The sequence below is a fragment of the Taeniopygia guttata genome, chromosome 8 (assembly GCF_048771995.1).
Source record: "Taeniopygia guttata chromosome 8, bTaeGut7.mat, whole genome shotgun sequence".
Lineage (NCBI taxonomy): Eukaryota > Metazoa > Chordata > Aves > Passeriformes > Estrildidae > Taeniopygia > Taeniopygia guttata.
Genome location: NC_133033.1, coordinates 14,687,591 through 14,705,541, shown reverse-complemented (window position 1 = coordinate 14,705,541; position 17,951 = coordinate 14,687,591). Strand labels below are relative to the sequence as shown.

Genomic DNA, 17,951 nt, shown 5'->3' with positions numbered 1-17,951 from the left:
ATGGCATAGCTCAAAACCCAGTCCCCAAACACCATGTAACAAGATTTCTGACATAAAGCACCCCCTGAATCACAACTGAAAGAGCTACTTTGTCCTTACCCTCAAATCATAGTATCACTCCACACATACCCACACCATTCTTTTAGGAGGCAGGGAGGAAAATTGCCATTCAAGTGCATTAGGCCAATTAAATATGTTGATCTGGAAAAAAACATTTTCCATAATGCAGCTCAGGAGAAATCTAATCAATCATGATAGTAAAAAACAGCCATAATGAAATCTTAATATTTGCTAGTCATAAAATACATACCAGACATGTGATAAGGGAGACATTCAGACAGTGAGAAGCTTTTTAACAAGCATACTCTCATACTAAAAACTGGAATCTGAGTTCAAAGCTGCTGTAGAAAGTTCCTTTCCCCGTTCTTCCACAGGTTTTGGAGAACCACCAGTAAGTTGCACACAAAGCAAATCTTTCCATCTTACTTTTAAGAAACTTCACAATAGTTTTCCTTTCTCCTCAAGAAAAAAACAGATTAGATTCTTGTCCCAAAGCAGTTTGAGTATTTTAATCCTCTAAATATGTAAGTTAAACATGTCCATCACATATATATTAGGGAGGACGAAGTTTTACCAGCAAAATTCTTTATTCTCACACACATTATGTTATTCTTTTCATGCCAAGAGATTTCCCTAAAGTAACACACAGTCAGCAACAGAAACATTGAAGCCATGGCTATGAACCACTTTAAAGCAGATTTATACAAAGTACCACTGAACCTTCAGCACTGTGGCAACACTTGCTTGCTTTACCTTCCAATTTCCTTAATTTTCTTCTTCAAATGTTTGTTTACAGTTATTGAGACCCTGCAAAAAAATGCCTCAATTATAATTGGTAAGAACTTCCAATCGAAAAGTATGCAGAGTAAGGGCCTCCCTCACCTCAGGCAACCACTGCAACTTCCAGGGTCCTAATCACTAATACACAGTTCAGAGAGAGTGGAGAGGAAAAGAAATGCTGTGAAGTAAAATCCCAATGGCATTCATACAGTTCAACATTAAGTTATGTGGACCCTGTTAAAAACTCATTATTAAACTTCCCATGTCACTCAAATCCACTTCTACTGTTAACACCAGAAGGAACACATTGTGCACTTTTCTTCCTACAAACTTCAATTTACTCTATTAACTACTGTTCATAATGTAAATATTTTAGTATAGTTAAATAATAGGAGAAAGCAAATCCACAATGTTTGCAAACCAGTGCCTTATCTTGTATACACCAGAAGTCTCAGTGCTCTGTTTTCACAGCTCCCGGGCACCACAAATTAGGTTGAGAATGGTGTTTTTTCACATCCAGGAGACCCTTAATTAAGCAATGTAAAATCTTTACAAGTTCTGCAGCCTTATATACAAGAGAAAAAGTAGTAAAATATTACCGATTAGGCAGACATGACTCTAAAAATATCCTTTTAGGCAGGAAAAGTAGAAGAAATTTTACACAAGAGATTTCTAGTTCACCGCTATTCACTTTAGCACAGCTCAGTGACAGTCTAGGAAATCACTAACTACACTCAGTAAATGCAGAAAATAACATCCTACATTAAATGAGTGGTAAACAAATTACCCATTTGTCATTAAGAGCAAAATCTTTAGCTTTCTTTTCTTTACACCGTGCTTTCCATTACAGTGCCAAGCGCTAGTAAAAAGTCTGAATTAGGAATCAGATGTGAAGAAGATGGTAATTGGCTGCAGCAGCAGCAGCACCAGCCCCGGTTCGGGCACGGCGGCTGCTGCTCCCCTCCCTCGCCAGGTGCCTGAGGAGGCACCGGCAGGGCCGGCCGCCGCTGCCCACGGCCGCGGGCACCGCGGCTCTGCCAGAGCCCCTTCGGACACGGGAGACACGTTTGTCCTCCCAGCCTCGACCTCCCAGAACGAACAGATGCACACAGAGGCCAAGGCTGCCGCGGACAGCCCCTGCTGCAGAGCAGCCGGCCCGCCCCGACCCGGTCCCGCGGCGCTGGGGCACGGCAGCGCCCGGAGCCGGGGCGGCAGCGCCCGCCGGGGTTGCCCCGGCCCGGCCCGGCTCCCGCAGCCCCGGGGCGCTGCCGCCCCCCGCGCCCCGCCCGCCGCCGCTCACCCAGCTTGCCGCGGGACTCCTCCAGCTTCTGGATCTGGTTCTCCAGGAACAGCACGGCCACCCCGAACACCAGCACCGCCAGCAGCTGCAACTTGGGCGGCAGCATAATCCTGAGCAGCCCCATGAGCAGCAGCAGCAGCGCCGCCCGCCCGGGATCACGACATAACGCGGGGCCCGGCCCGCGAGGGCCGGCGGAAGCCGCGGCGACGGCGCGGCCGAGCAGGGACGGAGGGAGCGCGGCCGGGGGCGCGCACAGGGCCCGGCGCCGCCGCTCTCACATCGCCGCGCGCGGCCCGCAGCGCGCCCGGCCCGGCCCCCGCCCCGCCCGCCCTGCGCGCGCTGCTCGGCAACCGAACGCCCGGCCGCGCGCCCGCCCCCGCCGCCGCCGCCGCCGGACCGCGCCGGGCCCCGCCCCGCGGCCCCGCCATTGGGCGGTGCTGCCGCGGCCCCGCCCCTCGCGCTGTCCGATTGGCCCGGAGCGGGACTCGCCCCGCCTCCCCCGCCCCGCTGCGCCGCCGGAGCGGGGCGGTGTCCCGCCTATATGCGTCCCTTCCTGATTGGAAGGCGCGGCTTGCGGTCCCGCCCATCCGCCCCTCCTCGTTGGGCACGGACACCGCAGCCCGTGGGGAATGCACAATGCTATTGGTCGGGCCGGCTGTCAGTCACCGGGCTGGGGCCGAGGTGCCGGTTGGCAGTTCCCGAGAAAGGGGAAAGGGCTTTATTCGGGGTGGTTTCCGCAATGCCCGACCAGCGTTGGGGAAGGGTAGTTTCTCCAGCCTCGCTACGAAGCACTGCTCTGAACAGACTAAAATGTCTTTGCTCTAGAATTCCAGGAGATACTCTGGGTTAGCAGTTTCTGCTTGCAGTGCTGGGGCTGGGAGCAAGTCTATGCTCTCCCGCATCAGGCGGTGTGTCGGTCACCCGCCGTGGGCGAGGTCCTTCCGCGGCCCGGCGGTGCTGGCGGGGCGCTCGGCACCGAGATGGCGGCGGCGGCCGAGCTGCGGGCGCTGGGGCGGCGCTGGCTCTGCTGGCTCCTGGGGCTGCAGGCGGTGAGAGCCCGGCCGGCGCGGTCGCGCTCGGGGCTGAGCGCGGCTGCAGCTCCTGCGAGAAAGAGCGGGGGTGAGGGTGGGGAAGGCGGTGTAAGACGCGGCCCGGGGCGCGCCTCCTCCCGCCCCTGCGGCCGTGGCGCCTCTTTTGCGTTCCATGTCGGAAATTGGGCGCTACTTCTGCCCTCTTCCTAAAACAGTTTGCATTGGTGCTGCCTTTTTTTTTAATACGGTAAATTACTTAGTGTGAAAGCTAAGAAACAGTGTAGTATGTATTTGGAGCCAAAGCTTTTGAGGAGAAAACGCTGATGAAATGAGGCGCATCACTTGCTAAGTGTCTGAAATGATCTTGTTCTGATGGGAATTTGCTTTCTGAAGTGTGAGGGGTTTTTTCCAGTCCCAATCGGAGACATTTCTTATGATTAGTGATTTATTGCTTCCTGAAAATGTGGTAGTTAAGATACTAAAAATTGAGTAAAAATATTAGGGATAGAGACTTTCTTTTGTTTATTTTTTCCTTTACCTCTGTGTACTTTTATTCTCAAGGTGTTTTGAGCTTGCTATGTAACCAAAACCACTTGAGTGAGGAATTCGATGAAGTGGAGCCTTTACTTGCTTTCATACACTGTTAGTGTTTTGGTTGGTTCTTTCTCAAACACACAACCCAGAAAAAAAGTCCTCAGGAGATTCTTGGCCTTACATTCATGGGTTGTTTGGGGGTCTGCTGGGCAAAGGTGTCACAGAGAGGCCGCTGGAAGCAAAGTGACAGTGCCAGAGCCCAGTTATTGCTCCAGGAACAGATGCAGCAGTGACACTGAAGTGAAAAGATGACGGTAAAACATCAAAGGGGCGGATGGCAAGCAGCAAGGTGCAAGAAAATGGTTTTAGTTATTGGCATCATTAATTTAACAAGTGAGCCATAATTAAAATGTAGCTTCAGCAGGGTTCAGAATGCTCCTTGGGGGCTTTTTATACTACTGTGTCATTGTTGTCTTTCTTATTGCCAGTATTCCTCAGAAAACAAATACTTGAAAAAAGGTAAATACTCAATACTTTGAAAACTAATTACCTTAGTAAAAATCCTTAAAAAAGGTTAAATTATTCCAGTAGAACAGGGTTCCGTTGTCATACAGTGCCATGTAGGAAGAAGAAAAATAGCTTTTTTCCTGATAAAATAGTGATTTCAGAGTAGCTTTTTTGTGTTTTATACTTCTCTGTTCATGCTTTAACTCTGACTTTTTTAGTACATACAGAGAAATAGAATAATGAGGCACCTAATACATTTTCTACCAATCCTCAATCCATAATGTTTTCTGTCACACAAGTGACATGTCTTTCCTTCAGCTGCAGGCTGGCCACTTCAGCAGAGGAAATGGGTTTTGTCTCTACCTAGCTTGGGTGTGCTGCATGAATTAGATGGCATGTGAATGTGAGGAGAAGTCTGTTTTGCTGAATGACAAACTTAGTTTTTCTCCTGTACTTTTCTGTTTGGCCCAGCATAGTTCTTCTGAGTCTTGGCCTGTCATCATCCAGTTGAGTTTGCTGGTGCCTGTCACAGTTCTGAACACAGTGATGTTCATTGTTTCTCTGGTGCTTTGCATGTACTGGGTTTTCCCTGGGGTCTTTCACCCAGACTGAAAAGCATTTGGGAAGGCCGCCTTCTGTCTCTCCCTTCCTTATTTCCTCTCTCACTTTTTCCCCTCCAAAGCAAGCAGCTGGAAGGGAAGGTTTTAAGCCAATGTGTAAAAAAGTGGGAATGTGAATTTGTTGCAAGAAAGGTATTGAGGGGCTGGAGTGAGCCCAGAGAAGGACAGTGAAGCTGGGGAAGGGTGTGGAGCACAGGTTCTGTGAGGAGCAGTTGGGGGAGCTCATCTGGCAGAAAAGGAGGTTCAGGGTGAGCTTAACAGTCTCTACAAGTGCCTGAAAGGAGAGTGTGGCCAGGTGGGTGTCGGCCTCTTCTCCCAGGTAGCAAGTGATGGGATGAGAGAAGATAGCTTCAGCTTGCACAAGGGGAGGTTTAGAGAGGATATTAGGAATAATTTCTTCACTGAAAAGGTGGTCAGGCACTGGAATGGGCTGCCCAGGGACGTGGTGGAATCACCATCCCTGGAAGTGTTCAAAAGGCACATGGATGTGGCACCTGGGATGGGGTTTGGGGCTGAACACTGTAGTGCTGGGTTAATGATTGGACTCAGTGATGATCTTAGAGCTCTTTTCCACCCTTAGTGATTCTATGAGAACAAAACCCAAATATCATTTAAGTGTTGTGATTGGTTGCATTATTTTGGTGCCCATAAAAAGCAGAACTGGTGTTTTGCATAGAAACCATGTAATTGAATGGCCTGTTTTAAAGTTTTGCTGATAAATCAGAATTGCAGGTTTTTATCTGCATGTCCACTTAATAGTGTATGCAGTTTTCCTGTAACATTAATGCAATCATGAAATTAAAATCCTACCTGTATGTCTTTTTGAGCAGTTTGATTAATTTCATCACTTCCTGGTGTGTTTTTCCTGAGCTTAGCTGTTACATTACTTTCCCTGAGAATTTTCAGTGATCCAAAACTTAATGAAATTCTTTTTGAAGAGGAGGCTTTGGAAAGCTGTTACCGTGTGCATTTCAGCTGATTCATTACCTTTGGGTTTTCTTCTTAACTTGAACTTAGCAATAGGAAAGCAGTAGAGCTATCAGAAGTGTATATAAATTATTTTTGGAAGGTCTGATACCTTGAAATGTACATATTATGAGTGTCTGGAATTCCCTGGTAGGTCAAGACCCTCCTCCTCAGTAGGGTGGTGTTTTGAACCCTTGGGCTGACCATTTAGGCATTACTGTAACTCCTCCTCAGTAGGGTGGTGTTTTGAACCCTTGGGCTGACCATTTAGGCATTACTGTAAAACAGTCACAAGAGACTAACTTGTTATTTCTAATCATTGCAGGATTTAAAGCCATCTTAAAAAAAATAAATTGATGCTTAGTGTAACATTGTATTGACTTTCAGGTAAGTGTTTATGGAGCACAGTTGTCATCAGAAGCTTGCAGAGAGCTGGGCTTCTCCAGTAACTTGCTGTGCAGTTCTTGCAACCTTCTTGGGCAGTTCAATCTGAATCAGTTGGATCCGTTCTGCAGGGAGTGCTGCCAAGAAGAAGCTCAGCTGGAAACTAGAAAGGTGAGTTTTGGACTAAATCCCTTGTGGAATAATTTAACATGTCATGTTTATGAAACTTTTCATTTAAAAAAATACATGAGAATCTGGTTTATCATCTCAAGACGAAAAAGCAGCATTTATTCATAGCCAAATATAAATCTACAGGGTCTAGATTTCCAGACCTGTGATACTGCTGTAAAGTAATGGCCCTGTACCAACAGGGAATCTTTGGTTCTTTGGCAGCCCTTCTCTGGTGTGACATGACCATATTTGGGAACTATATCCAGCTCCTTTTAAAAGGAAGATCCATGGGGTTGGAAGAGGGCAGAAGATGAGGAGAGTGGTGCTTGATGACAGCTCCTGCTTGGTCACTGACCCATAGCACAATGGCCAGGATAGCTGAGTTCAGGCCTGGGCAACAAGAGGCTGCTGCAGCCTCCAGGCCAGCTCCTGGAGTGGCACAGACCTGATAGGAGCAGGACTGCTCAATTCCATCCTGCAGCTCTGAGAACTGCCGGGTATTTTGGGAATGATCTGTCTAAAGAGCTCATGCTGTGCTTCGATCTGTTTAAGGCAAAACCTTTCCTTTATCTGTAGTAAATAAATATCAGTGCTCCTTAAGGTATGTTATCAATGAAGAATTTTTAGAATACGTGTCTTCTAATATGTGGTAATTTAAGAGTGTTCTAGAATATAGTGAAGACAAATTAATCATCAAGAAAGTAGAGGTTTCAGGGATGAGAGGTGCTGAAATTATTTTTAAGGGCTAGGAGATAGTGAAATAACTGACATAATGAAATTAATGATGAAATCTAGCAGGTTTTTCCTGTCAATTAAATTCAGCCTAATATTTAAAAAAGAAAGCCTGCCTTTAATTTTTAATAAAATTACTGATTACAGTGTTAGGTACAATATATTAAGTATCAAGAAGCATATGTTTGAGATTGGCAGAGAATTCATAGTTTATTTAGTAGTTTCCTAACATTGACAGACTTTAAGTTTTATGCATTAACAAGGTAATATTTCAATACAATCCTTATGGGACTTGATATGTAAGGCTTTTTCTTTGCTAGATGTATGAACCTTATAAAGGAAAGTTTGTCTCTGGGGAAAGCTCCAGTTATTGTACGTGTATATATATATACATATATAAATATGTACGTATATATACATAACACAAAAAGTTTCAGAATAAAGTCTAAGGAAATGTACTAAACAGGGAGTGGCAGAATAGAAAGGGTCTCCAGCTTGCTCAGGTACAGTTGTGCTGGCAGCAGCAGCAGCAAGACTTTGTGTCCTTGTGTAAAGAGAGGATGCTTTAATTTGCTCAGGTAACATTCTTAGAGTTTTGCCTCTGCATAAAATGTAGCAGAAGAACTTATGGAGCAGGACAATTTCTGTTGTCTTTTGATGGGAAAATAAGCTAGAGGAATTATGTTGCATTTCTGTCAATGTAACTTGTGAGAAAAATGTCTTAATTTATCAAGAATATACTTAAGGATGTAAGTTAGTTTGTACTGTAAACATCACATTAATAAAACTTGTATCAAATAACAGAAATTAAATTAATAGGTAGTCTTCTTAATTTCCTGAATCAGACCTAGATTTCATTGTGTGGATAATTACACTTTCTGTGCAAGGATAAGCAAATGCCATTTTGTGGTTAGGACTTCATGTTGTAAATATTATTAGTCTGAAAACTTTTTCTATTTTAGTCATGATCAATGAAGTAAAATAAATAGCTCAGAGCTGGACAGGGTCTCAAGGCTGTTTGACAAATTCCTTCATAGTGGACCCAATTTCCTTGTATATTCACAGGAAGCAAGAAATTGTATCTCATAAGTTGTTGGTTTTTTAATCTATTTGTGTTTTATCCAGTTTCATTTTCTGCTTGGGCTTTGTAGTAAATGTGAATAATGTGGAATTTGATTATTACTTTATCTTTCCTTATTTCTAAAGAAATGTATTATGAATGATATTTGAGATTTGGAGCTAATATGGTAAGCATTAGCTTGAAGTATAGGAGTGATTATGGTAGTATTTTCATACATTTTATATCTGAGTTTGAATGCAGGCTTTCCATATTGTGTGCATGAATGGAAATATTGGGTTGTTCTAACATTATGATTTATTGTAGCATCATTTCTAATTTTCTTATGAATGCTGTTCCAGGAAGTGGAATTTTTTTATACTGGTACTACTGTTTGGAAATGTTTAGTTCATATTTGTTGATTGCTGGGAGGTTTTACATTTTTTTTCAACTCGTACTCAGTAACTTCTCTTGAAGACTAGCCAATGGAAAATTAGTGTTTGGAGACTGTTAATATTACCTTAACAGATTGTATTCAGAATCATCACATTTTGAATTGACTTGTGTTTTAACATAATGCTGGTTGTAACAGATGTCTGTAATTGAGCTTGAGATTTTACTATTGCATAAAAACTAATAAAATTTTTAGTTGCTTCTTGCTAAACAAGAATTTTCATGCTAGGTATACAGACTATGAAAACTTAATGCTGCCATTTGCTATAGTTTTTCCTTTTCCCTATATTTTCTGTTACCACAGAAATCTTCTTTCTAATGAAAATATGGTAGGAAATAATGAGTGAATATTGAAAGTTCTTAAAGGCTTTTTTTTCCTACTCTCTTGTAGAATTTTTCATCTTACACTGAGATGCAGGGTTTCAGAGTAAGATGTTAGACTTTCTGATCAGTAGCCTGGCATGTTGCTGAGCTCCAGAGCAGGGGTGCTCTGGCTTTGCTGAAGCTCTGAGTCTGTGCTTGAACATCCTCCAAGTGCAGGAGCCGCCCTGCTCTGAGCCACAGCCCAGTGTGTGACCCAGCTCGCTCCTTACCCAGCAGCTGCTGCTTCCCAGGAGGAGCCACAGCACACTGGTGGTCTGTGCAGGAAACGGCCTTGGCAACTACTGGGCTTCCAGGACATGCCAGGATTTTAATTTTATTGTCTTTGCAGTCACGTGGCAAATACTAGAAATAGGGAAAGCAAAAGTTAGTTTATTGCGTGACTTGTGCCTGAGTTCTAAATGAGAATTTAAAATTAAAGGTAATAGCACATCTATCTGAGAATTTTTACATAATTGGTGCTCTTCACAAATGGTCTGTGAAATATCCTCAGGCCTAAAAATATTTCATGCTGCATAGTATCAGTGCAACCTCAAATGAGATGTTTACAGATTTGAACTGTTTCATAGCCTTGAAAGAATTGTATTTATTAATCCTGCTCTTGTTATTGGTCCAGTAGTTTGTGAATTGACATTGTGGAAAATAGCTGTGAGATATTATTGTTACACAAAATTTGTCTTGCTCTGAACTTCTGCTGACACCTGTCCAGTGAAATATTTTAATTACTTCATAATTGGACTGTGGGTAAAATGAAAATTGTTTTGGTTATTTTCTCCTCCTCTAGAGATTTTGTATGCAATCTCACACTAATTCAGAAGCCAGCTTAAACAGTATTGCTCTAGACAGCTGCAAGTTTTAAGCCTCAGTCTGTCAGATGCAGAGTACTGCTGGTGTGTAAAACAGAGAAGGATGAAATGGAGGTGAAGCTAACTGTGCGTGAAATTGTAGTAGCAGGAGAGATTGTCCATATTTTGCAGTAGCTGAAAATAGCTGCACTCCATCTGCAGCTTCACATAGGCTGTGTGATCATTTCAGACATAGCTATAAGCATATTCCGTTAATTTTATTTATAATCTTAGATTTATCCCAACAATATATGCGTGTCAAAATCCAAATTGATTTTAAAAATCAACTCTGTGATAAAATTTGCAATACATTAAATTTTATAGTTGCACTGTGCAGGATTGCTACAACCCATAAAAGTTATCAATATATCTAAATTGAGCTTTGAAAAATGTATTTTGCTCACTCTAACATGTGTTGAATTTCAGCGCTTTAAATTTCTGCTGTCAAGTGTTTGTCATATTGTAATGTTAAGGTGTTTGGTGACTTAGAAAACATGACACAGGGTGTAATGACTAGGTGCTTCTTCTATTAGAAAAACCAACAAAACAAATTGAACGCTTTCTTAAAACTCTACCCTTTTACACATGTAGAATTCTTAAATGTGCTCTCATGAATTATAAGGGAGAATGAGGTGACATTCTTGTTCAGACTTACTTTTTAAAACTCAAAAAATCATTTACAAAACTCACAATAATTGGTGGAAGAAAAATAACTTGAAGTGCTTTTAATATTTCTGGCTACTCCTGTGTGACCCAATTTACATTCATTTTTCAGGTTTGTTTTTTTTTATTTTCGTTACACTAATTAGAGTGTTACACTCAAATTGCTGCTGACTGCTTTTTTGTTCTGCCAGAGGCTCTTAACATGAATAGGTCTACTCTCATTGGAACTTCTGGTTTTCAACGCAATGGTTAAAAACAGAGAACTACTTAGTCCTCTGTTTGACATCTCAGAGATGTAAAGGAAGTGTAAGTAACATCAATACTTACAGAAATTAATTAGAATTTTCATTTACTTCTTCTAGCTGTTTCTCAAAACCCACATCTTTTTCTGTCTTTTGATGTGTCCTGTAAAGTCTCTTGGATACTTTGTAAAAAATCAAATTCTGTTTTTACCTAACTGTAAACTGTAACTTCCTTATTTCTAACATGTTACACAAAAATGGTTCAAATTAATAGGTTTTTTAGCAAGTGTGACTTCAAGAATAGTGTGATGCAATGACAGCATATAATACAATCTCCTTTCAAAGTTTGCTTTTAACTAAGTGTTCCATATGGTTCATAGAAGAATGATTTTATGGGCTATATTGATAGGGAAGTTAGGGGATCTGAGATGACACTTTTCTCTCTAATTGAGAAAGTCTCTGACCAGTACTGTTGCTTCAAAATATTATTCACAACCATTCTTTGTATTAAAAATGTGCTGCAATGGATGTCCTTCTCAAGAACTTTATACCATGTACCCTCTCTCCCTTCCCTCTGTACACAATGTTATTGGCAGTGAAAATTAATGTTGACAAGAAGTAGTCCTAGATAAGGAAGGTACAGCTAACTAGTCAATGCCTAAGACAGAAATTTCCTGCCTTTTGTTTGGTTCAGATTCACCAAGTGTTCATCTCTGTCAAATAAACTAAGATAAAATACATTATCTGTCTGTAATGGGGTAAGCCTTACCCATGGAAGAGCTCTATCTGATCTTATCAGTGAAAAAAAAAAGGTTAGGGAAACTATAAATGTGAATTTGCTATGTGAGTTTCAGTTGTTGATGTGCATCTGTGCTGGTCAGTGGAGTAGGTTTAGCTGATTAAGGCTGACCTTCATCTAGATAAAGCACTGGCATTTGAGTCTACGTTTGTTGAAGAAACTTCAAAAAGCAAAAGTCTCAAAATTCATGAAATGTGCAAGGTCAAATAAATCTCTCATGAGATCTGGTCTCACTGTTTTCTTTGCAACTCTAAGATGCTTTATTTTTTAACAAAAGCACAGACTGGAGAATGAAAGAGATGTTCAGGGGCTCTACTTCTAGAGGTAAGTGGGTGCTTAGATAGGATCAGATGGTACAGTCCAGAATTAAAACTTGACCTGTTAACTCCCTGTCTGTACTCTTTCGCTTGCACAATTCTGACCAGCTCCAAGTGAGAGCCTGTACATAGGAGCCCTTTTTCTGCAACCTTTCTCTATTCCACTCAAACTGGATATTCACACCACCTAATCCATGCAGCAGCTCTAGAGGCCTAGAGTTGGTGGTTGCTCAGTTTCTCCATTTTCTCTCTCACCCTTGTGCCAGATCTCTTGCTCACATGAACTTAACACCAAACACTGCAGAGACCAGAGTTAATAAAAAAAGTCTGCCAGGAGCAGAAGCTGGTTTGGAACTTTTCAGTGGTTTTGGGATTTAAACAGCACAAGTGTTTATAAAAATCCTGCAAGGAGGGTATTATTTAACACCAAAAGTAGTGGTGGATGACACATTTCCTTTATGCTGAAGAATGGAATAGTAATGCACAATTATATTTGTATGTACAGAATAAAAAGTCTCCTTTGAGTCTCCTACTCAAAGCAGATCTCAAAGTTCTGAGGATCTCAGAGAATGCAGATTATACAGTTTTCCTTAGTAAATTCCTCAGTGCTTGAACACCATCATTGTGACTTTTTTTCACCCTTACAGTCAGTCGGAATTTCTTTCCCCACAAATAAATGAGAGCTTAGATTCTGCTCAGCTTTGTTCAGAGCAATTTGCCTGTGGTACATATCACTAATCACAGGAGTAGCACTAGTTCACATAACTGGTTTTTGACTGTTAGACTTGTTTCCGCACTCTTATTTAGAGATAGGCATCTCCCTTCACAGGATAATGAGCTGTCAGTGGTAGAAGTTGCTTTGTTGCTAAATTTACTGATGACATCAGTTCAGAATGATGTGTGTGTAGCAGTGACTTTCTTGGCTTGCTGTATTATAGAGCAGTAATTCATAATGTTCCTGGCAGTGAGGCTTTCTGGCTGTTCCCTGTTAACCCACAGATTCTTACTCATGTTCTGCCTCCAGGAAAAGGAAAGACAAGAGGGATTTTGAAAACTTTGAGCTGCCTATATAAGTGCATTCTCTCCCACAGAAAATATTTTATAGTTTGTATCTCAGTGTATATTCTTTTGAAGTTTTCTAGTTTAGAAGATTAGCTTCCTAATAAAAGTCACAAATGAACTGCTAGTTAGAAGAGTTTAGAAAAAAAAGCAAAAGAAACTTTCAACAAAATCTCTTTTTGTTGTAAATTTCTTGGAAGGACAACTTCGCTTTCTGTCTGTGTGGATGGAACACAGTAAAAATTAACTTGCATGCTTTCATAAGAGATCATTTACCCTATTTTTCAACAGTACCGTTTTGCCTATACTAAGGAACTTTGGCCATTAAGAATAATAACATCTATATTTTTCTTGACATTTTTTGAAGTCAATAGGAGATGAGGAGTTGTATTCTGCAGACCTGCTTATATCATAATATGAAATTAAAATTGCAGTGAATTTCATAAAAACAGTGTTTACATTGGAAAGTGAGTTGTTACTAAATATTTAATGGAAGATAATCTTGTATCTGAGGCGAGTGAGAATTCTATAGAGGTTTAGCTGTAGTCACAAGTTTGCTTTTCTGCTTATTCTCAGAACTTAACTATATTTTTGAAATTGTTTGGTATTAGGAGAGGACAGTATGCACATATTGGAGAGAATCCAGGTGCCATAAAGTAGCTATTGCCCCTTTTGTGGCTCTGCCTTACCAGCCTGTTTCATTTCATGTTTTAAGACATGCAGGTACTGTCAGCTGATTACAAACAGCTGTGCAGATCCAGCCTTAATGACACTTTGTAACCTGTGTCAGGCAGGGTCACCTCGAATTAATAACTACAAGAAAGCAGTGTGTAAAATATAAATGTCATAGAAGTAAAATTAGGTATAACTCGCTGTATTTTATTTAACTCTTTTTTTGTCACCTTTGATCTAACAGAATTTTATTACAATCAAGGAGCAATCTCTGTTCAATACCACTTTTTGCAGTTCAGTTTGGTCTGAATTCCTGTTTGGTTGTAAACATTAATGGTTATGTAGCATGAATATCACTTTTCTTCTGGAGTCTTCACCATGAGTAATTGTGATAACAATACCATGTCAATTTATAAATGAAGCACTGCGGGAATTGTGTCATGCAGAAAATGCTTCAGTTCTCTTCTTAACAGCAGGCAAGATGTTTTCTTTCATATAAGTTAAAGTTCCTTATTTTTACTATGCATATTTTTAACTACCACAATTCTTATGCAAAAAGGTGTTATTCTGATATAATTAGCACTCTCCATAATTATAGCAGGCATGACCAATAATATGGTTTGTCTCTTCATTTTTGAAGAGCCATCCTGATTACATCAGTATGGACTGTTAAAAGAGTTTCAGATGCTTTCCAAAAACTTTTGAAATAAACTAAACTCAAGTTGATGCTTTGGAAAAGATGAGGAAAAAGTTCAGATATTGTCACAGTTACTTTAGAAAACGTGCTATTAGAATGTTATAAAAAACAAAAGCTAAGTTCTTTTTATAGATGCAGACATGAATCAGCACTTGTTTTGGATGTTAACATGGACACCAGTAATAGTTTAGAATGTCTTTATTTCATTGCTTCTAGTACTAAACTCACTTTCATGAACAGTAAAACAAGTGAAGCATTACTTTAAAATGAACTAACTCATGAGTTAAGCATTGTGTAATGAACTGACTCGAGATGTTTCTGTGCCTCCATGTGATACAAGTCATTCTTATTAATACTTGAACACAGTGACTGCCTTCACAAGGAAACTTGGAGAACATCTGCTCTGGACACAATGAGATGGTAGATATTAACAACTAGGCTTTTGTGGTGGGCTAAGTGATGCAAATAAACCTGGTTTTTCTGCAAAAGACACCTTTGTTTAAAGTTATACATGAAGACAGTTCATTCTTCTTTTTTCCTGGTCTAGCCATCGAGAAAGCAGCTGTTTATTCCCAGTATGAATCTAAATATTTTTGTATGAGAACATTTGGGTTTCAATTATGGCAGAATTACAAGCTCAAAATTTAGACATCAATGATTGAGCTGTTTTCTTTGTGAAATTTCTATAAGATATTGGCCAGGAGTTACAAACTGGGAGTAGTGAGGTGTTACAAAATGTCTTACATACTGTAGATTCCTCCAATGATTTTGTTCCATAAAAATTCGTGTTTGAAAGGAAAATTACTTAGAATAATTTGCAATAATTGGAATTCAAAAATGTTCATTTTACTGTTGTCCTAAATTTGATTGTACTTAGCTTGTGATAGACTTACATAAAATAGTTAATTTACTAGATAGAAGGCTATTTATTCTTTTGTCTACTTCTTTATACTGACTTCTTGATAGAAAAATGCAGATAGCTGTCAGTATCAGATAAATCAGTATAAATGTTCAGTGGATTAGTGATTATGCAAAGGAATATCTAAATCTAGGATTGCTGATAGAACTGTTGAATATTTTTTTAAGTGACAGACAAGGTAAGTGAAGTTTATTAACCCTGTGCCATGTTTCCTCCATCTTTGTAATTCATGTTTTAATTCCAGAGAAATTTTAAATATGCAAGCTAGTATCTGAGCTGTTCATCACTGACTTTTTAAATTAAAACCTTGAGTTGGGTAGTGAAAAAGCTTTTAAGAACTCTTGTATTTATGATCTCTTGAGTATTTATGATCTCTTGAGTATTGTTTCATAGTATTTTGGAGTTTTAACAGTCAAATCTTAGGTTTTTATCTTAAATACAATGTTTAGTTGAAAATGTACCTTTAGTTAGGCAAATTTCTGAGATGCTGTTCTGAACAGATAATGCAGTGTAACATTCTCTTTTCAGTTTCTCATGGAAGTAATGATTATTGATTAGTTCACGCCAAGACAGAAGTTGTGATTTCCCTGCAAAATTATTAGAGTATTTCTTATGTTCTAGTTCATAGTATTTAAGCAAATACTGAGTTGGCCCTGAATCAGAATTTGAATATTCAGAAATGAACATGTATTTTTGGCTGTCTATAATGCCTCCATCCAATAGGTGACAGAATATTAATAAAGTTGTCTTGGAGATTTCTGTTGTATCATTTGTAGTTTGGTTTTTCAGAGTGGTTCATGAATGTTAGTTTTAATTACTTGTGTTTGCAGTTCATATTTTAAGTGAAACATGAGTTTATGTAATTTCAGTAAGGTTATATTTTCTATACTCAGACTTGCTCATTTGTTATGAAAACATTGTCTAAAAGAACATGAAAGCAGAGGTTTTAATTGTATATGAAAGGTAACAAATTAAATTAAAAATTCTTTAATTAAGCCCATTCTGTCTGGTTATCTATAAACATTGGGTTTTAAGGCTTAGAAGGAAGTGATTTGGTATACATTATTTTATATATATAGTATATATACTATGTGTAATATTAAAATGCCTTACTTTGAAGTGTGAAGTTCTATTTTAGTAGCTGGAAAATCTTGTTAATTTATTTAAGATTCACCAAACTATAGAATCATTTGCATGTTGCAAAATAGTCTAAAAATATGACAGTATGCAAGATAATTAGGTGACCAGTTTTTAAGTTTAGATATTGTAATTAACTTATATTTTAAGGAGACTGAGTCTGAGTAACTTGCACAGCTGTCAGAAGTGGTTGATCTCTAAGTGCAAGTATCAAAGTTAGCCCAGCCTGTGCATATTACTTCACCTAAGACCTGTTAATGTAATCTGTCCTCTTTCTGTAAACACAATGAACTAAAATCAACCAGTAGCCCAAATGGGAAATTTAGAGTCACTGCCTTATCTTTATTATAAGTATTTCACTGTTCAAGTTAGGTTTAAAGTGGAAAATAAAATTTCATTTAATGAGATTTGATTAGTATCTTTGGGAAGGAAGAAATAGTTTTCCTATTACTAACCCAGAATTCTTATTGTAACATGTCCAGTTGCATTTTTTAAAATTAATCTTTCTTTACACCAACAGTATATCTCATGATCTTTTTTTTTGTTGTTTTTACATTTTTAGTATAATGATTTAAAATTATCATGTATCCTGAGTGAACAGTCAGTTGTTGCATAATCTGAGACCAGTCTGGAACTGCGATTCTGTCTAGGATCTTGTAATTAGCATCAACAGAGTAGCATATTGTCTCCCCAGAGAAAAATAGTTCAACAGATAACACACTATAAATAAACTAGTAATTTAGATTACTTTTGTCATTAACAGCTTCTATTTATTATTACAGCTTTATGCAGGAGCTGTCCTAGAAGTATGTGGATGAAAACTGGGAAGGTTCCCTCAAGTCCAGGGTAAGTAAAGCCACTAGTATGTATTTCAAATATGAAATGCTGTCACAGCTGAATGAGGTACTGCTGAAAAGGTACTTTCAAGTACATTGCAAGTAGTCACAAATTCAGTCTATTGTATCAGTAAAGTTGCATTGACCAGAAACTCATAGAACTGGTCTCCAGTAAATGATAGATGAAATTATATTGTGCACTTATGGGACAATTTTATTTTCACAGATCCTGCCATATAATTGTTTTATCAGTGGATAATGATGTCGCTATAGGACACGAGAAAGCAAACGCGAGCCAATTGCTACCTTGCAAGGCAAAAAAGAGAGCGTTTATTTTCTGACTCCAACTTTTATACTTCTCCAAAGGTGACAGTGGATTGGAGAGTGAACGGGCCACCTCTCCAAAGACATTGGACAAAGCACTAGTACATCAAGTCTCTCCACCCCCATGGAGGAATGCAAAACAATACATTATTTACAGAAACTGTGTGGGAAAGTTTCCTAATAGAATGTAAATTCAGAAGGCTTAAGAAAACTCAAGAATCAGGGCGACATCTCACCCTTTTTAGTTTAAAAGAAAAGGAAAAATGAATAAGGTTCAGTGTCTGCTCGTGGAGGAATCATCAGAGTGATCACCCACCGTCATCTTCAACTGAGTCATCACTCGATGATCCATCCATTTGATGACTTTCAGTTTGGTCACGGCTTCTATGTTGCCCGTTTGTCAGATTCTGTCTCTGCGGTTGCAGATCAGGACGAACACACCTTGAAGGTACCCAGTGTACCCCA

The 17,951-nt window shown here is 39.7% G+C and overlaps 2 protein-coding genes across 2 annotated transcripts in view; one reads left to right on the top strand and one right to left on the bottom strand.

Moving 5' to 3' along the window:
- Window positions 1–2,473, bottom strand: part of HS2ST1 (heparan sulfate 2-O-sulfotransferase 1) — a 77,831-nt gene extending 75,358 nt beyond the window's left edge. The window contains exon 1 of the mRNA XM_030279119.4: window positions 2,141–2,473. Coding sequence (XP_030134979.1) covers window positions 2,141–2,264 — 124 coding nt within the window. The 5' untranslated portion in view covers window positions 2,265–2,473. The remainder of the gene's footprint in view (window positions 1–2,140) is intronic.
- A 626-nt stretch (window positions 2,474–3,099) lies between these two features.
- SELENOF (selenoprotein F) overlaps window positions 3,100–17,951 on the top strand; it is a 30,576-nt gene continuing 15,724 nt past the window's right edge. The window contains 3 exon segments of the mRNA NM_001199765.1: window positions 3,100–3,189; window positions 6,186–6,353; window positions 17,109–17,172. Coding sequence (NP_001186694.1) covers window positions 3,121–3,189; window positions 6,186–6,353; window positions 17,109–17,172 — 301 coding nt within the window. The 5' untranslated portion in view covers window positions 3,100–3,120.